Raw genomic sequence first — 15834 nt, forward strand, 5'->3', positions numbered from 1 at the left:
CGTTCGTCGGTAGTCAACAAAAAACGAAGGAAAGTTATCCCCAAGATAAATAGTAAGGCGCAGCATGGCCTATCTGAAGTATTTAACGCAGAGGCTTACGTTAGCGTCAATGTAGCTAGCTAGCTGGTCGTTGAACTGGAGAGCTCGAGACTGAGCTGCTGGAGAGTGTTTGACATGTTCCGGGATTATGGCATATTGTAGTATGAAATTCTGTATTGATCCTTCTACGCAAGATGGCGGCGTCCAATTGACGGCGATCGTTTGATCTGACGTCGATGGTGACAATCGCGGAGTTTCCGGCTTTGGTGACGGGGCGGGGGAGCGTTCTAGAGGCCGTTGCTATGGACGCGGGCCCGTATCCGACGCACGTTAGCACAGCCACGGTGAAGAGTACGGTGAAGAGTTACGGTGAAGGTATAATTCGTGATTCGTGAATGAATCAAGTCGGAGACGACCGTTGGGCGTTGAATTCGCGCTTCGCTGAAGACGACGTTGTTGAGAGCGCTGTGATGACGTTGAGCGGCGCCGACGGATAGTCGCATGGAGGGTTGGCGCTGATTGAATTGCTTTTGGAGCAGAATTCGCCGTTTGAGTCTTCGGTGCACAATTCCACTTGATAAAGGTATGGGCGCGTACGTGCAGGCGTTGACGAAATTATGCGCGAGGCAGAAAGAAAAATTGGCGCGTGCAGACTGGGTATGACCTATCACGTGCTCGACCTATCACGTGCTCGACCTCGTTGGCCACCGATTTGGTTACGCGAATTCCGACAACGAGCGGTACTCTACTGCGAATCGACAAAGCGAGCTCCAAGCAATAAAGTAGATAAGGAAACGCCATGTGCAAAATATACGGGAGCCGAAGCAACAAAGTTGCCCGTAATCCATAGCGGTAAAAACACTGCAACACAAATGAAACTATATTACTTAATCTTTTTCGATAAAGCAGAAATAGCACAATAAAGAGATGTTTAATTAAAGTAACGTCACGGCCAAAAAATCAAGGAACTGTACCGCACGCAATAAAACAACAGAGCAGGCAAGGGCGGCGATTGCTACTACTAACTAAGAGCAAATTCATTCTCCCTACCCTTTTCCGGACGTCCCATCAATTCGGAGCGAAATTTCATCGTACTTGGACCTGCAGAAAAAGGGCGATCTCACAAATCAATTTATAAATTTTATACCAAAAACCGGCAAACCTCCAAAGGCAGCATATCCTTTCCAAAGAGCGCTTCTCATCCAAGGCCAGATCCAATTCTTTCTGCAAAGACATTAGAATGCATAGCATATCCATAGGGGTCAGACTTACCCTCAACTCCTCGCACGCGGCCGCTTCCGATACAGCGCTCACCGTGTTGTGTCGAAAAAATACTAAAAACTGAATTAGTGCACTGAAAAAAAATAGATTTACAAATGCTTACCTTTTCCTTCCCCTGACTCTTGACCGGACCGGCCAGCAGCCAATTCCTTTTGGAGTCGTTCGTTTTCTTTAATCAAGCCGTTCAATTCTGAACGCATTCTCTCCAGTTTAGATCTCGCCTCGCCTACAAGAGTCTTCTAGGTGAGGTGCTCAATCTTTCGAGGGTGATTTACTTTTCAAAGCCTTGTTCTGGAAAATGAGTTTATCATTCTGGCGTTGTAGGACCTCTTGAAATTGCGAGTATCCTTCGATTTCTGCTTCCAATACTTCAATTTTATCAGCGGCTGCAACAAAAAAAACGTAGACGCGAAAATAGCGATTTTTTGCTAGATTCTTACTATCAATCTTCTCGTCCTTTATAAAAAATAAAATATTTCAAAATCGGTGCTTAGGTTAGCGTCAAAAAAAACTTACTTCTAGTTTGTCAATTGTAGTCGTCAGCAAATCCTTCTCTCGGTCCCATTCGTCTAAAAAATCATAAATGGCAATAATTTGACGTAAGACAGCCGCCACACGTACCGCCCATAGAATTCATCATATCCTCGTATCTTTTTATGAAAACTTCGACGGCTTCGACCACTCTGGCACCCGTGTAATCTAACAAACAAACAAACAAACAAACAAACAAACAAACGCGTACTCGCACAACAATAATATATATCTAGACAAACAAGCTCACTTTCGTTTTCCTTCATCTTCGCTTTCAAGACTTCGTCCGCTTTCTCTTTCTCGCCTGTTCACAACACAAATATCATTGAAGAAAAAACGCTCTATTTTAATGACTTACTTTGAAGTTGAGCGCGATGTTTCTTCACTAATTCGTCAATGTCGGCATTGAATTTCGACTGAAGAGCCGTCATCTCTCGTCTCGCCTGTTTCTCAGCGAGTTCGTATTCCAGCTTTTGAAAATACATGGATTGCGCCTAATACATGGTAGTGTTGATATAGATCAATTTAATTAATCAAAGGTTTTTACTTTACCTTTGCTTTCCAGTCTTCTAGCGTCTTCGTCCAGCGTTCGTCCTGTCTCTCGAGCTCTTCATGGAGCGCTTTCACCTAATAAGTAAATCATATTATTAGCAAATATTCCTGTGCATACTGTACCCTTTCTTGGAGGACTTGATTGCTTTCTAGGAGCGTATCGTCAGCCACCTGCTGCTTAAATCAGATGAAATTTATTCTAATAAACAGGTTGTGCTCATCTCTTTACCTTGTATTCTGATAGGTCCGCTTGTGGAGAGCTTGGTTCTACGTGCGTTTTGGAGATCAGGTGTTCTCCCTTTAGGGACGAACGAGATGAAAATTTTTCCTTTTTCTCAACTCCAGCACAATTGTCGTAGTCGTCGTCATCAACGTCTTCCAGCTGGCCAATTGCGAATGTCTGTCGTCTCGGTGCCACCTATAATATTAGAGAAACTAGACATATTTAATTAAAGAGTAGAAAAACGTTGAGACAAACCTTCGATTTTTTGCTTTCCCCACTTGACTTTTTGCTGTCGCAGTGAAGAATCAATTTTTGAAGCTGAGCGATTTTCGCCTCTTTTTCTTCAAGCTACAGAAAAATGATAAATCTCCGAAAATATTTCTGCGACGTAGTACTGTACTTGTTTAGCGCGAGCTTGGTCCAATTCTTGAGCCAACTACGTAAGGAAAAAAATCCGTTTACCTTCTATATATCTCCGTTTTTTATCGTCAAGTTCAACCTGCACCTTTTCACGCAGAAGACTGGCTATTCCAGACTCGCTCCTAACCTAAATAAGTAAAAGTTCAATTCATACAAGAGATTCAAAATAAAGACATGTTTTACAATGTCTAATTCCTTCTTTAGACCGCTGATCTCCTTCTTATGCAGTTTCAGCAAGGCCTGGTCGGACAGAACCTAAAAAACAAATTTTTAAAAATCAATACTCAAATGAAAATACACGTAAGTTTCTACCTGGTTAACTTCCGGTTTATTTTTGATTGTCTTGGCTCTCGAGGCGAACTGAACATTGGTGATAATTTATTACTTTTTTTTCTAATAATCGTTTTCTTTACTCTTAGAGTTCCGTGGGTTTCGTCGAGCGACGACGGCGCCACCGTGCAAATGATTCCCGTTCTAGCGTTTCCTCCGAGAGACGTCTGCAGAATCCTGGTGAGCTTGCTCTCGCGAAACGACAGATAACAGCCCCTACAATAAGATCAGTAAAGAACTAAGACACTGTGCTCAAATGTGTACTGGTCTCCTTCGCAGAGCTTCTCTATCACATTTCTCAAGAAGAGAAGACTCTCGTAGATAAATCCGCCCTCTTTCAATCGACTCCCTAAAAGACATTATTCAATTTTATTTATTTATTTATTTATTTATGTTACCTTGAGCTCCTGTCTGGTTTGCTCGCTCTGATCCAGCGAGATCTACCAGGTTCTTCAAAGATACAAAACGTATAGGGAATTTGTTTTGAAAAAACCGTTTTCTGGTGTACCAGCTTTGCAACGTTCACTGCACCGCTCATCGAGTCTCGTTTGTCAACCGTACGACTCTCGACAACCTAAACGTAATAGCAAATAAAAGTGAACTAATAATAATAATCAGAAATATATATTTGTTACTAATGTAAAAATTGTGTGCGAGCGAGAACTACTTTCGTTCACGTTCGTCTCGCCGAAATGACGATTATCTTTGAAACAAAATGTCACTTTTCGAATTAAAATTATTAGTTGTGCACAACTGACGTTCTCCGCGTTGAATGAGATCCAGTGCCATCTCTCGACTCAACAAAATCTCTTCGGTACAATCAGCAACATATACTCCCCTCTATGTTTTATTAATTTCTATTGCTCAATTTAATTTTTTTAGTGACGTACCTGCGGGCTCATGTGAATTTTTAATTTCTTATTCTCTGGATTCAAAAGATCTTTAATCGCCTTTTTAATTAATCGAAAGTCAGTCACAAGACAAGCAAATAATCCTAATCCCGAGTACTAACTTCATTGCAAATTTCAATATAGGACGCTCCAAGAAGAAATTCTCGTCCGCTACACTAAATATAAGAAATGACGTCACGTCAAAAGAGATGATAATTTAGAAGTGTCACCTCCTGATCTATGTAATCGAAGACCTCCTGCATTGCCAAGAGAACATCGCCTTCGTTTCCCTTCTCGCCCATCATAGTGTGCGTCTTTCCTGAGGCCGTTTGACGATGAGCAAAAACAGTGCCTATAAATAAATAAATATTTGATTATTTTTTCTTACCGTTGAATGCCTTTAGGACTGAAAGAACGATTCCCTGAGCCGACTTTTCGTATACTTCCACATTCGATATGTCGCCGGAAAACACGTGATCTGCTCGCGAAAATTCGACCCTCAAGACGACGATTTCGTCGTCGCAAAGCCTCACCGAACGTCGTCACGCCTTTCTGCGCGATCGTCGGTCCGTCCGTTTCTCTACAATCCGTGGTTTCACAAAGAATCTCGCTCGCTTCCCTAAAATTAAAACGCGAACCGTTTTCGATCTCTCTCGAGCGACAGGGGCTTTTGCATCGTCTCTCGCCCCCTACGAAACGCTCTACAGTCTCGAAGAGTCCGCGTCGCGACGACGCGAAATCGACTCGCGTTCTTTTCCGACTTGATTACCTTTTCGTCGGCGGCCTGACGCGCACCGCAACCTTTATAACGTCCATCGACAGACCGTACGAAACACAAAGAGAGCGTCGGTGCGCTTTTCAAAAAAGATAGAAGCGGGCGCTAATTGGTCGTGCGTGTAGGCACGTGATAGGCTCCCGGATAGCGAAGCGAAGGCTTTCATTCATTCATTCATTTACCAAACCCGTATTGTTGCTGCGCGAAATTCCGCGAAATATACAAAAAATACTTCTTACATTGCCAAATACCGAAAACACTATCCCCTCGACACTCCACATCACATAGAAAGCAGCTGAAAAGCTCTCCAAAGCGAAAGCAACGACATAATAAATTAGAAATCAGTCCAAAGCTAAAAATAAACCAATACCTCATGCTACTTCCTGCTGCTCGACCCCCTTCCTATACAACAAAAGAAAACCAAAGCCCCTATAACACGTAAAACTCAAGTGCACTTATCTGATAAAACCCCCCCTGAATGAGCTCTACAGATGGAATAACACTAAACCATAAAGATAAATAACTCTACATCGATCCTCCTAAAAACGTACTATCGACAGATAAACCTTCATCCCCACCCGTGAATTGTCCTGAACCTCCTAGCCCAAGAAAACCTTTTTTTCCCCTATTAAAATAAATAAATAAATAAATAAATAACCCCATCTACAGAAATAAAGAAAACGATGAATCCGCGAGAAAAACAACAATAAAACCATGCACAGGGTCACGGTTTAAGTCGCATGCTAGGGGGTCCCTGTACCTTTTTCGCTCCGTATGGTATCCCATAGACCATTGGATTGAGATGCATGCGAACGAATAAATACGTGTAACTGAGCCACTGCACGGCTTCTTCGACGTTTCCCACCGTTCCCAAAGCGACCTAGTGTAGAAAAAAAATTGGAACTCCTCTCATTGGTCACAATAGGAAGCAATTTACCTCCGCATTGAGATTATCGATGAGGCGACCGGTGAATTGACTTTCGATCGGGTGTTGTTGCGTCAAAAGAGAAAGATAATGGGACAGCTTGTCGTTCGCCGACGCTGTCGTTTTGAGGACGGCAAGCGCGGCCTAAGATCTGCAGCACGTCGAGTATCCCTAAATCAACGAAAGCGCCCTTGGTCGAATCATACAGTTGAGTTCTTTAAGGAGAGAAATATATATAACCTATGTAACCGTCCACAATGCCTCCATAACCTTTATGAGTGAATTCCAAAGCCGAACTGGAAGAGTTCTCGATTGCGAGACTTCGCAACCTGAGAGAAAGAAACGTCGTTCAAAAAGTGGGAGACGGATTTTCAGGGTTCTTACGTTGATCGCGTTCACGGCGAAATCGCAGCCGTCCGATACGTGGAATTCTCGTCGAAACGTTCGAAATGAACGATTTCTTGGCAACTTGCCGAGACTCGACACGGTGAGAAGATTGGGTTTAGTCGGAGTCGGAGTCGCCTCTTTCTTCTCGAAATCTGCACTGAAACGATTAGAAGAGACGACGGGAGAGCTTTTCTTTACCTGCGATTATGTCCTCCTCAAGTGGATTTTCGTCTTCTTGTATTCGACGGCGTCCGCACTGATGAGAGAAGCGCGATTTTTCGACGAAATCCCCAATGAGGAGCCCCACCTCACCTCAAACATGATCCAGCGAAGCACTTTGACGTACTTTTTTCGTGTATGCCAAAGGTGATGCCCGTCGACGCAGGAAAAAGGATTACCGCAAAGACAAAGACGAGGAAAGCAACGGGTCAATCATTTTTTAACTTAGCGCGCTTGGGCGACAAGTCAGTGACGTCACCTCCTACACGTAATGCCTCCTAACTATAGTTTCAAAGCAAGTACAGTAGAGGCACTGAAGGCCTGTACATCGATCGATCTCGGATCGATCGGCCTAGCGATCGATCTTGATCGGCTTACTGATCGATCGGCACAGCGATCGATCTTCGACCGATCGATCTTCGGGATAAAGGCACTTTTTTCTTTTTTTCTTTTTTCTTTTTTTTCTTTTTTCTGATCTCAAAACATTCAAAGTTCTATTACGATTTAACTGTTATTTTGTCCAAGGAAAATAAACATGTTTAATTAATCAAGAGATATACATTATTTATTTTATTTATGGTAGATAGGTAATTATGTACGGCACCCGGTAGATCGACCATTACGTGTCGAGGGTTGTTCCGTCGGAAAATAAATTAATATCACTATCACTATCACAATTCTGCTATACGGGGGTTCGCGATTTAGATACTGTGACGTCACGTTTTTTCGGTAGCAAAAATACGGGAGATTATGACATCACAATGAATGTGATGTCATAAAGGCACCTTTGTCATCTACTGTATTTGTCGTTCGGGGATTTCTAAGACTCTGCAGGAAGATTGATGGGCGTAATTTAGTAAGCAGTTTTTTACAACTCTCCTGATTGACTTGGATAGGGCGGAAGAATGTGATAACAAGTTCAGACTTCGGATCACAGGCGTAAATTACTAATCCCACCTGACAAAATACATGTTCTTGGACTCTTACAACGCAACACAACGCAACTGACTACCAGTGCCTAACTATCAATCTCTCAATGTCTCTGATGTGTTTGTCCAGATTTTCAGTGTCGTGACGATGAGGAATTGGCCCCAGTGCCACGACTTCTTCCAAATCTCCTTGGGCCACTCTGCGAGGTTGTTGACGTTAGGAGGATAGAATGCTTTACCCTCAGGAGCTGCCCAGTCAAAATCAATCAGAACAACAGCAGCTGTGCTTGTGTTGATCATAATATTGACGGTCCTCAAATCTCCGTGAACGTATTGAGCTTCCTTCAATTTAATATATAACGTACGCGTTTTGTGGCTTTGGTCATTTTGTCTTTGGTAGGGGATAAACCTGTAAGAATGGCTTCCGAAGGTATGTGGATGAGGGGTGGCTTTATTTACAGTGTTTCAGTCTTATATTTTAGACTATGGGGACTCTTTAGGGATTAATTAATCAATTAATCGTTGTCTCTTTCATTCTTACTTTACGGCTACGAGTTTTCTTATTTAGATATAGGACGGTTACGTGAACTTCAACCATAGAGAAGACATCAATGAGGCCGTTCATATCAATCGTAAATCAGTATGCCAAACAACAGAAGAACAAAAGAGTGAATATGTTCCTATTTAGGAAGTCCAGTAGCGGCCTCGCGAATTTTTCTCTTGTATCCGGCTAGAAAGTAGAGATCATGGCACTTGGAAAGCTCACTGTTTTTAAAACAAGGCCACACATAGCAATTGCCCAACTGCTCATACTTCGTCTCGCCTTGTTTGCCCGACCAATCAAAATCAACAAATTTAACAGAACCGCTGGAGCAGACAAGAATGTTAGGGCTTCGAAAATCTCCGTGGACATAGCCCTTGCTGTGAAGAACGTGCAGAGCTCTTTCCATACTTTCGATGACACGTTGGTAAGGCGCGCAGCTTGATGAGTGTGCAGCCACAGCTTTGATGTATTCGTCGAGATTCATAGCCTCTTCAACTTTCTCCATGACAACAATAGTGTATCCGTCAGCCTCTTCCACGTCAAACTTAGGAGCAATGCCGTTTTCATAGCAATGCTGATGCACTTCTTCTGGGTACTTGATAGACAAGAATTTGACAATGCAGTTCACAGGCCCGTCTTTGCGCTCTTTGGCTTCGAAAACTCTGCTATTAATCACATTCACGTATTCCAGTTGTGGATAACGAGTCGGTTTTACGACAGGAAACGACGAACTTGAACTAGCTTCTTCCGCTGTGGCTCTGATAGATTCAAGCAATTGCACCATTGCCAGCATTCCAGATTTTAGCCGATACGCAAGTTCATCAAACTTGGACTTGTCATCCATTCTTGAGCAGGAGCAGAGCAGAGCATGAGATATCTTTTCTTGACCTTGTGTAGCCACTCCGTACAAGTTGAATTTGTCCTTTACAATGGTGAACAAGAAGGAAGGAAAACAAGTTCTCTCGGTAAACATTGCAGAAAATTGCCCGGACCGGCGCCAATATCTCCACAAACTCTGATATTCCCGCATTGCTTGATTGAGGGCACGCTCAGGAGAGGCATGTTCACCGAACTTCCTCTCGCCAATAACCAAAGCGTAAAATAGCATGAGAGTAACAGGAATTATGATGGCCGCGTCCGCGCGGTAATCGCTTCGCACACCGAAATGTGCGTCACCAACCACTGTGGGATCTTCTATTGAACACTGCTTTAGAATTAGCATTGGAAACTGGCACAAGACGCTGAAAGCCTCCCTAATATATTTTTCGCAATTCGTTTCTGATTTTAGCCCTTGGCACATCAACTCGTGAAAATCCCGAAGATCGTTGTCAGAAATTAAGTCGGCGATGGCGGGCTTGGCAAAGCCCTCAAAGAACGGCACCGATGAGAAGGTTGTTTTATACCTTGCCATGTACATGCCAACATCACCAGAAGAAGGAGACGTGGCTTCCTATTTCAGTTTAGAACTTAGGCACATTGAATTTCAGCTTCAAAGCAGAAAACTTACGATACTACAAGGTACATCTCTGCGAAGAGGCCAAGTAGGAAAAAATGCGCCCCCCACTCCTAAGTCGCCTCATAATAATAATAAAAGCCTTCAACAGACAAACAAGTCCTTACCTTCGATTTCAACCAGGTCCGAAACGCACGTCACGTAATCTGGACTTGTAATCGCGCAAAAGTAGAAACAATTGGAATGGCGAGCGCTGCAACTCTGACTAGTGTCCGTACAGTCGATGATTCCCCCTTTAAAAGCGTCGACCATAAACCAATGGTATGACAGACTTTCGGTGCATTCTACTTCAACGGTCAGCTCCTTCTGCCATTTTCCTCCTTGTGGCTGGCGTGTGATCTCCATTAAAAGCAAATCTGCGCAGAAGTGCACGTGACGTCACAGGCGACGTCACAGTCTTTTGTTTGGGCATGACGCGCGTTAGGGTTTCAGAAATTGTCCTCATCTGCGCGATACTACCTTTCTTCCGCGTAACTACCAGAACATATGTAGAGGCATGCTATAGACGTCGTTCGGCGCCTATTCCGTGGGATTTCTCCTCGTTTTCGGCGAGTTATATCGATAAATGGGCGTTTTCAATGTGCTCTCATTCCTCACCAAAGCATCTGATTGCACCGAGACTTTAGCACGTTATAGGCACATGATTGATCTTCACATTAATGGCCAAGATCTGGCAAGAAGAGGTTTAGTTTCGCCCTTTGGGTCCTGTTTGTAACACCACTTAGCGCACGCGCTTCAACTCCTTCTTTATCGTTTCTATAGTTCTAACTCCCTGTGTCGTCGATGGAATGTTGAGAGAAGGTATTAGTTTGTATTGTGTGCGAACATTGGAGATTGCGCGGCGGGATACAAAGTTATGCCTTCTCTCGACATGCGCGACATACGAAATCCATGGCACAGGGAGTTAGAACAACTGAAAGGAAAAAAAGCGAAAAAAAAAGCGCTGAAACACGTGCGCTACGTGGTGCTACAAACAGGGCCCAAAGTGCGAAACTAAACCTCTTCTTGCCAGGTCTTGGCCATTAATATGAAGATCAATCATGTGCCTATAACGTGCTAAAGTCTCGGTGCAATCAGATGCTTTGGTGAGGAATGAGAGCACATCGAAAACGCCCATTTCGTCGGAAGTCCCCGCCCATTTATCGATATCACTCGCCGAAAACACGGAGAAATACCACGGAATAGGCGCCGAAACGACGTCTATAGCATGCCTCTACATATCTTATGGTGGTTACGCGGTAGAAAGGTAGTATCGCGCGGTCCCTATCGCGCAAATAGATCGTACCTGAAACCTTCTTGCGTTCCGCACTGCGAGAGGACGACTTGACAGTCACGCTCGCCTTCTTAGAAACCTTCCTGCGCTTCGAGTCGCGAGAGGACATGATCGGGTGATATGAATGCTACGGCGCGTGCGCAGATTTGTCCCATAGCTCGTCACGCACATCGGTGTCCTTTGATCATAATACACCGGGCTACCATGTCCACCGACAAAAGGTTGCCATGGTTACCCATTACTATTCTATTTTCCCTCTATCGACAAATGAAATCCTACTTTCTTTTCTCTTTTTAAATTTTAATTAAGTTGCATGCTAGGGAGTCCCTGTACCTTTTTCGCTCCGTATGGTATCCCATAGACCATTGGATTGAGATGCATGCGAACGAAGAAATACGTGTAACTGAGCCACTGCATGGCTTCTTCGACGTTTCCCACCGTTCCCAAAGCGACCTAGTGTAGAAAAAAAATTGGGACTCCTCTCATTGGTCACAAAAGCAATTTACCTCCGCATTGAGATTGGCGACCGGTGAGTTGACTTTCGATCAGGTGTTGTTGCGTCAAAAGAGAAAGATAATGGGACAGCTTGTCGTGCGCTGCGATGATCATTCCTTCGCCGACGCTGTCGTTTTGAGGACGGCCAGCGCGGCCTAAGATCTGCAGCACGTCGAGTATCCCTAAATCAACGAAAGCGCCCTTGGTCGAATCATACAGTTGAGTTCTTTAGGGAGAGAAATATATATAACCTATGTAACCGTCCACAATGCCTCCATAACCTTTATGATGATGGCGTGAGCTGGCAGATTGACTCCCCACGCCAACGTCGCACGAAGAGGAACGCGAAAAGATCTCTAAAGAGCTTTCTGAGACGTCGGAGTGGCTCTACGAGGACGGAATGGACGCGACTAGGAAGGTGAGGCCCCTCGCGAGGATCCCGTCCCGTTCTTACGAGGTTACCGTTAGTTAGCGTCGTTTTTTTAGGAGTACGAGGAGAAATTGAAGACTTTGAAAGCGTTGTGTCGACCCGTGTTCGTTCGCGCGAAGGAACGAAGCGTTCTACCGCAGGCGATCAGCGATTTGAAGAAATCTCTCAATTTGTCGATTGCCTTCCATCGCAAGGTGAGCTATTTAAGCGAATACGAACAGATGTACACAGACGTCGAGTTTACGAAGCTCATCGAAGTGAAAAACGAGACGAAAGTGAGGAAACGACGTCGATATGAATGAATTTACCGGTTGCCATTTTGTTTTTCGTAGGATTGGCTCAATGACGCCGAAATTCGACACAATGCGACGACTCCGAAGGACGATCCCGTCGTCACGGTGTCGGACGTGCACGAGAAAGGCACGAAGCTCGATCGCGAGGTGATGTACTTGAGCAACTAACCCTAAGAGCGAAACAACTAAAGAAGGGAAATGAATTTCATAAAGTGATAGCGACAGTGATAGCGATAATGACAGTGATAGATTATCTATTAGTGATGCTGATTGTGTGGTGGTTAATCCTAATGACTAGATAATGATGGCCTTTAATTGTGTCCAATTGCTGATCTCTCTTTGAATTGATATTGATCAGGTATTTCTGCTATTAATTTCAAACTCTCGTTTCACTTTTTCATTCAGAAATACTCTTGCATTGTTCCCTAGTGATACCGCCCCCATGAATGACATACCCTTTCCCTTCACATTGAATGTGAAGATATATACATTTTAAAATGTCGCGAGCCACCCATCCCTGCACAGTATTTCTTTCATCCCTGATTGTACTCAAAATTACGAAACCCTAATTAAATAGCCTAAAATAGTCTGTCATGCAGCACAGATACAAGAGAGACACAGACACAGACACACACACACAAACATCATGTGCTGCACAGGATAGGCTACCACCTATCACAATTCAGACTTTTCATTCTCCAGCTTGACTTCCTCTGTTTCTTTGGATTCTTTGGCCTCTTCTGACCCTACTTTGTGCTCCAGTTTATCTTGGTTGATCTCTTGTACTATTACAAGGTGCAATTTGGAATCAGAAATTCTTTCCCGTAAGATGGTTCTGACCAAATTACTGTATAGTGTGACACTGCGATTACGGTGCTGATATATGATATATGATATATGATATATGATAGAGACAACGGAAAATCAAGTCAAACTCAAATGAGCTACATGGTGTACTTTGTATCCAAAGTGTCGATAAGCTCGTCTCCTTCAAGTAAGTCCCTCACTACCAGAAGATTCGTTGTAGTAGGCAAGTCCGCATATTTTAAGGTTTGGCCGGACGGGTATTTCCTCAGAAACGCAATTCATGACCGCTTGAATCGTTGACACATGTTCTGTTTCGATGCACTCCACTGCTGTCCATATCAACAACAGTCGCCCTCCAGTGATGACCTCATATACGTCAGACACAGATAGGCACGTATTCGTCTTCGAGATTCGATATGACAGCAAGTAGATAGAATTCTCCCTGTCAACGGTCGTCAATCATGTAAGAAAATGTTTTCCATGCGCACGTCGCAATGCGCATATTTCAGAAGGTTGTGCATCGATGACAGAGCTTCCGAAACACTCTTGGCATAGTTGGGAAAGCATTCTTGAACTTCTTCCTTTGACATAGGGTAGGCGGGCAAACGTGGATACACGAAGAAGGCCTTGTCAGAGATCATTTTGGAATCCACTGGAAGCAGGAACTGACGGTCAGACGGAGAGACGACAGTTATATCCTTTGATATATCTTTTAGGCGAAAAAGCGTATTTTCCTCGGTCTCCCAAAAGACGTACTTGAATACCAAATCTTTATTAGCAACAATAATCGACGTTAGAGATGGCCACTGTTCAAATGACGTTTTTAGCTTTTTGGGATCCGGTGGATTGGCGGTGTTAGAAGTGGCAGCTGTAATATTCGTGTTGAGGAAGGTAATCGACCCTTCTGATAGTGGAATGCCAAACAGCAAAGGTGGCTCTTCAGCACCTAAATGACGCCGAAGATCGTCAATTTGCTTCTCAAAGTGCTTCTTCATGTCTGCCTTGTATTCGTCAAGTTTCAGTGGCTCAAAAGACAATTCAAATGCTAATTTGTCATCATTCCACTCGATATCAACGCGGGTTACGCAACCATCGACTTCCTTCTCAGGGCAGTTGGAAGGCTTCGCATAAAGGTAACCACTCCACTCCTTGAAAGTCGTGCTGATATTGCGCAGGAGACGAAGGTGATCAAAAATATACAGGTACGTTTGCCTGATTGCATTCTCGAAGTTGGGGGGAGACTGCAATTCTATGACCATAACCGGCACCCCACAACATACTGTATGACAACAAAGTCAGGCCTTGATTTTTGAGATGCACATATAGCAGGAAGATTGCGTAAGCGAGGAATTTCTCCTTCTTTTTTGACGGTAAGTCCAATTTTATTATGGTCTACGTCAGTGTTCTCTGTGTTCTCTGTGACGGTAACATCTTGTCCAAACTCACGTCCAAATTCTTTAATAATTTCTTCAATTTCAGAATAAATTTTCTTTTTGGAAATAGCGTACGAATCAATGCCGCAAGTCACCCACTCCTGTGGGTGCTTCTTAAATTTCAGTAGGCTTTCATTATGAGCAGCAATGAATGTTCCATCTGATACTCCGGCTCTGGAAGCAGTAGGACGCGAAAATTGAAAAGCGAACGTTCGTCGCTTGGGAACATAGTGGCTCATTTTCAATTCACCCTAATAAAAAAAGAGACATCAAAACTTGTCCGAGGAAGACACTTTCAATAGTATTTATGGCTCAAAAAATACCGTTACGAATGCACTTAGGGAATGTACAGCGAAAGTGACTGAACGAAAAAGGCACACTCGAAAGACCTGTTCACATGACTTAATACGCTGACGCTGGATGGACGCAAGCCCAGCGAAAGCTGATGTAAACAGGCCTGAAATTGAATTGTCTTCGAAGGAGCTTACAACGGTGACTATTGCGTCATGAATGACCGTGTGCCTAGAAAGGGGCCCCACCAACTGGCTCGCAGGACAGCAAGCCAGATAGTGACCAAAAAACGCGACCGGGTGCCCGCGACCCGCACGAACGACGCGCGCGGCGAATTCAAAGCTCGCATAGAGTCGATCGGCGCGAGCCTACAAACGTACCGGCGGTACGTACTTGTGTACGTCTCTTAGGAGAATACAAACTGACGAACGGAGTAGCGGATGTCGATTGTACGCAACTTCGGGCGATCGGCGACACCCAAAGAATTAATTAATTAAGAACACACCCACCGCACAGGAGAATACGGGATAGAGCACTTGACTTGCGCATGACGTCACAAAGCTAAAAGGAACCCGTATTTCTGCAGGATAAAGGCGTTGAGTAAAAAGTCAGTAAAAAATTTAAGACTACACTGTCTTTTGTCACCATAGTATCTATGGCAGCGACGCGCGTCGTTTCCATGTCGTAGACGACGAAGAAAGTAGCCTCGTACCCAGGCCCCTCCCACCCGAGAGAGGTACTGTCACGTGATAGCGCGAGTCCACATGCCCGGTTGAAATTGGGCTCACTTTTGGCTTTGCAGCGCTAATTCCAAGTTCCTCGAGTCCTATACCCCGGTAAGAATAGGTTAGAGGGCCGAGAAGTAGTGAAAGGTCCCCACATTCACTGGGCTTTCTAACGATACCCAGAGCTATAAATGCCTACGAAAAGCGAGTCGTTTCTCTACTAAGCGGCCTCGCCTTCTAGCTATGTACGTTGTTACATCGCGCTAACGCTTCGCGACGAAGCCGAATCCGCGGCGGTTTCGCGTGCAGCAATGGCGACTAAAATAGTCGATGTAAGTATTTTTCGTGCAAGATTTCTCTCTTTCGAAGCGATTTCAAGCACAATCGCGCACACGATCGCGATCGGAAAGCCCTAATCTGTGGTTTGACGAGCGATTTTTTTTCGATTCGTCGCCTATTTCGTGAGATACAGCACGGACGATTTCGACGATGTGGCGAGGAAAAAACTACCTAACCTATTTCGCGACCG

General features: G+C 44.2%; 3 protein-coding genes and 1 long non-coding RNA gene across 7 annotated transcripts; 1 reads left to right on the top strand and 3 right to left on the bottom strand.

Moving 5' to 3' along the window:
- Window positions 1-912: 912 nt before the first annotated feature.
- On the bottom strand, window positions 913-6233 carry LOC136188421 (kinesin-related protein 11-like). Its single transcript, XM_065976161.1, has 33 exons — window positions 6216-6233; window positions 5979-6110; window positions 5802-5921; window positions 5412-5443; window positions 4800-4885; window positions 4655-4744; window positions 4497-4585; window positions 4389-4442; window positions 4267-4326; window positions 4135-4216; window positions 4012-4079; window positions 3885-3950; window positions 3775-3826; window positions 3641-3725; window positions 3460-3592; window positions 3359-3406; window positions 3230-3301; window positions 3126-3173; window positions 3027-3062; window positions 2882-2974; window positions 2633-2821; window positions 2527-2577; window positions 2404-2478; window positions 2210-2345; window positions 2102-2155; window positions 1942-2019; window positions 1837-1889; window positions 1761-1776; window positions 1596-1706; window positions 1424-1546; window positions 1312-1373; window positions 1202-1263; window positions 913-1140 (listed from the first exon to the last, which is right to left on the bottom strand). Exons 1-33 carry the CDS (start codon window positions 6231-6233, stop codon window positions 1086-1088), a joined length of 2529 nt encoding a protein of 842 aa, XP_065832233.1. The 3' UTR covers window positions 913-1085.
- A 1718-nt stretch (window positions 6234-7951) lies between these two features.
- LOC136188532 (uncharacterized) lies at window positions 7952-10986 on the bottom strand. Of its 2 annotated transcripts, XM_065976262.1 has the most exons (5): window positions 10280-10809; window positions 10156-10228; window positions 9666-9914; window positions 9553-9611; window positions 7952-9495 (listed from the first exon to the last, which is right to left on the bottom strand). In XM_065976262.1, exons 3-5 carry the CDS (start codon window positions 9901-9903, stop codon window positions 8182-8184), a joined length of 1611 nt encoding a protein of 536 aa, XP_065832334.1. In that variant the 5' UTR covers window positions 9904-9914; window positions 10156-10228; window positions 10280-10809; the 3' UTR covers window positions 7952-8181. The 2 variants fall into 2 exon arrangements, with proteins under 2 accessions (XP_065832334.1, XP_065832333.1); XM_065976261.1 differs by lacking the exons at window positions 10156-10228; window positions 10280-10809 and adding an exon at window positions 10844-10986.
- A 626-nt stretch (window positions 10987-11612) lies between these two features.
- LOC136187974 (hypoxia up-regulated protein 1-like) lies at window positions 11613-12441 on the top strand. Of its 3 annotated transcripts, XM_065975672.1 has the most exons (4): window positions 11613-11744; window positions 11813-11950; window positions 12005-12031; window positions 12089-12441. In XM_065975672.1, the coding sequence occupies exons 1-4, from the start codon at window positions 11727-11729 to the stop codon at window positions 12215-12217; spliced, it is 312 nt and encodes a 103-aa protein (XP_065831744.1). In that variant the 5' UTR covers window positions 11613-11726; the 3' UTR covers window positions 12218-12441. The 3 variants fall into 3 exon arrangements, with proteins under 3 accessions (XP_065831744.1, XP_065831743.1, XP_065831746.1); XM_065975671.1 differs by having other exon boundaries at window positions 11813-12031; XM_065975674.1 differs by lacking the exon at window positions 12005-12031.
- A 135-nt stretch (window positions 12442-12576) lies between these two features.
- On the bottom strand, window positions 12577-15088 carry LOC136188542 (uncharacterized). The gene is made up of 2 exons (XR_010670232.1): window positions 14974-15088; window positions 12577-14540 (listed from the first exon to the last, which is right to left on the bottom strand). It is a non-coding gene; the product is annotated as an uncharacterized lncRNA (long non-coding RNA).
- Window positions 15089-15834: the final 746 nt, after the last annotated feature.

The sequence above is a fragment of the Oscarella lobularis genome, chromosome 6 (genome assembly GCF_947507565.1).
Source record: "Oscarella lobularis chromosome 6, ooOscLobu1.1, whole genome shotgun sequence".
In the NCBI taxonomy this organism is placed as follows: domain Eukaryota; kingdom Metazoa; phylum Porifera; class Homoscleromorpha; order Homosclerophorida; family Oscarellidae; genus Oscarella; species Oscarella lobularis.

Coding starts and splice junctions, on each gene's coding strand:
- LOC136187974 (XM_065975671.1), top strand. Junction 12,032..12,088: donor AAGTGAAAAACGAGACGAAA/GTGAGGAAACGA, acceptor TGTTTTTCGTAG/GATTGGCTCAATGACGCCGA.
- LOC136188532 (XM_065976261.1), bottom strand. CDS start 10,940: ATGTCCTCTCGCGACTCGAAGCGCAGGAAGGTTTCTAAGAAGGCGAGC. Junction 9,915..10,843: donor GGAACGCAAGAAGGTTTCAG/GTACGATCTATT, acceptor ACTTCTGCGCAG/ATTTGCTTTTAATGGAGATC. Junction 9,612..9,665: donor GGACCTGGTTGAAATCGAAG/GTAAGGACTTGT, acceptor GAGGCGACTTAG/GAGTGGGGGGCGCATTTTTT.
- LOC136188421 (XM_065976161.1), bottom strand. Junction 3,407..3,459: donor AAACCCACGGAACTCTAAGA/GTAAAGAAAACG, acceptor ACCAATGTTCAG/TTCGCCTCGAGAGCCAAGAC. Junction 2,822..2,881: donor GGGAAAGCAAAAAATCGAAG/GTTTGTCTCAAC, acceptor CTAATATTATAG/GTGGCACCGAGACGACAGAC.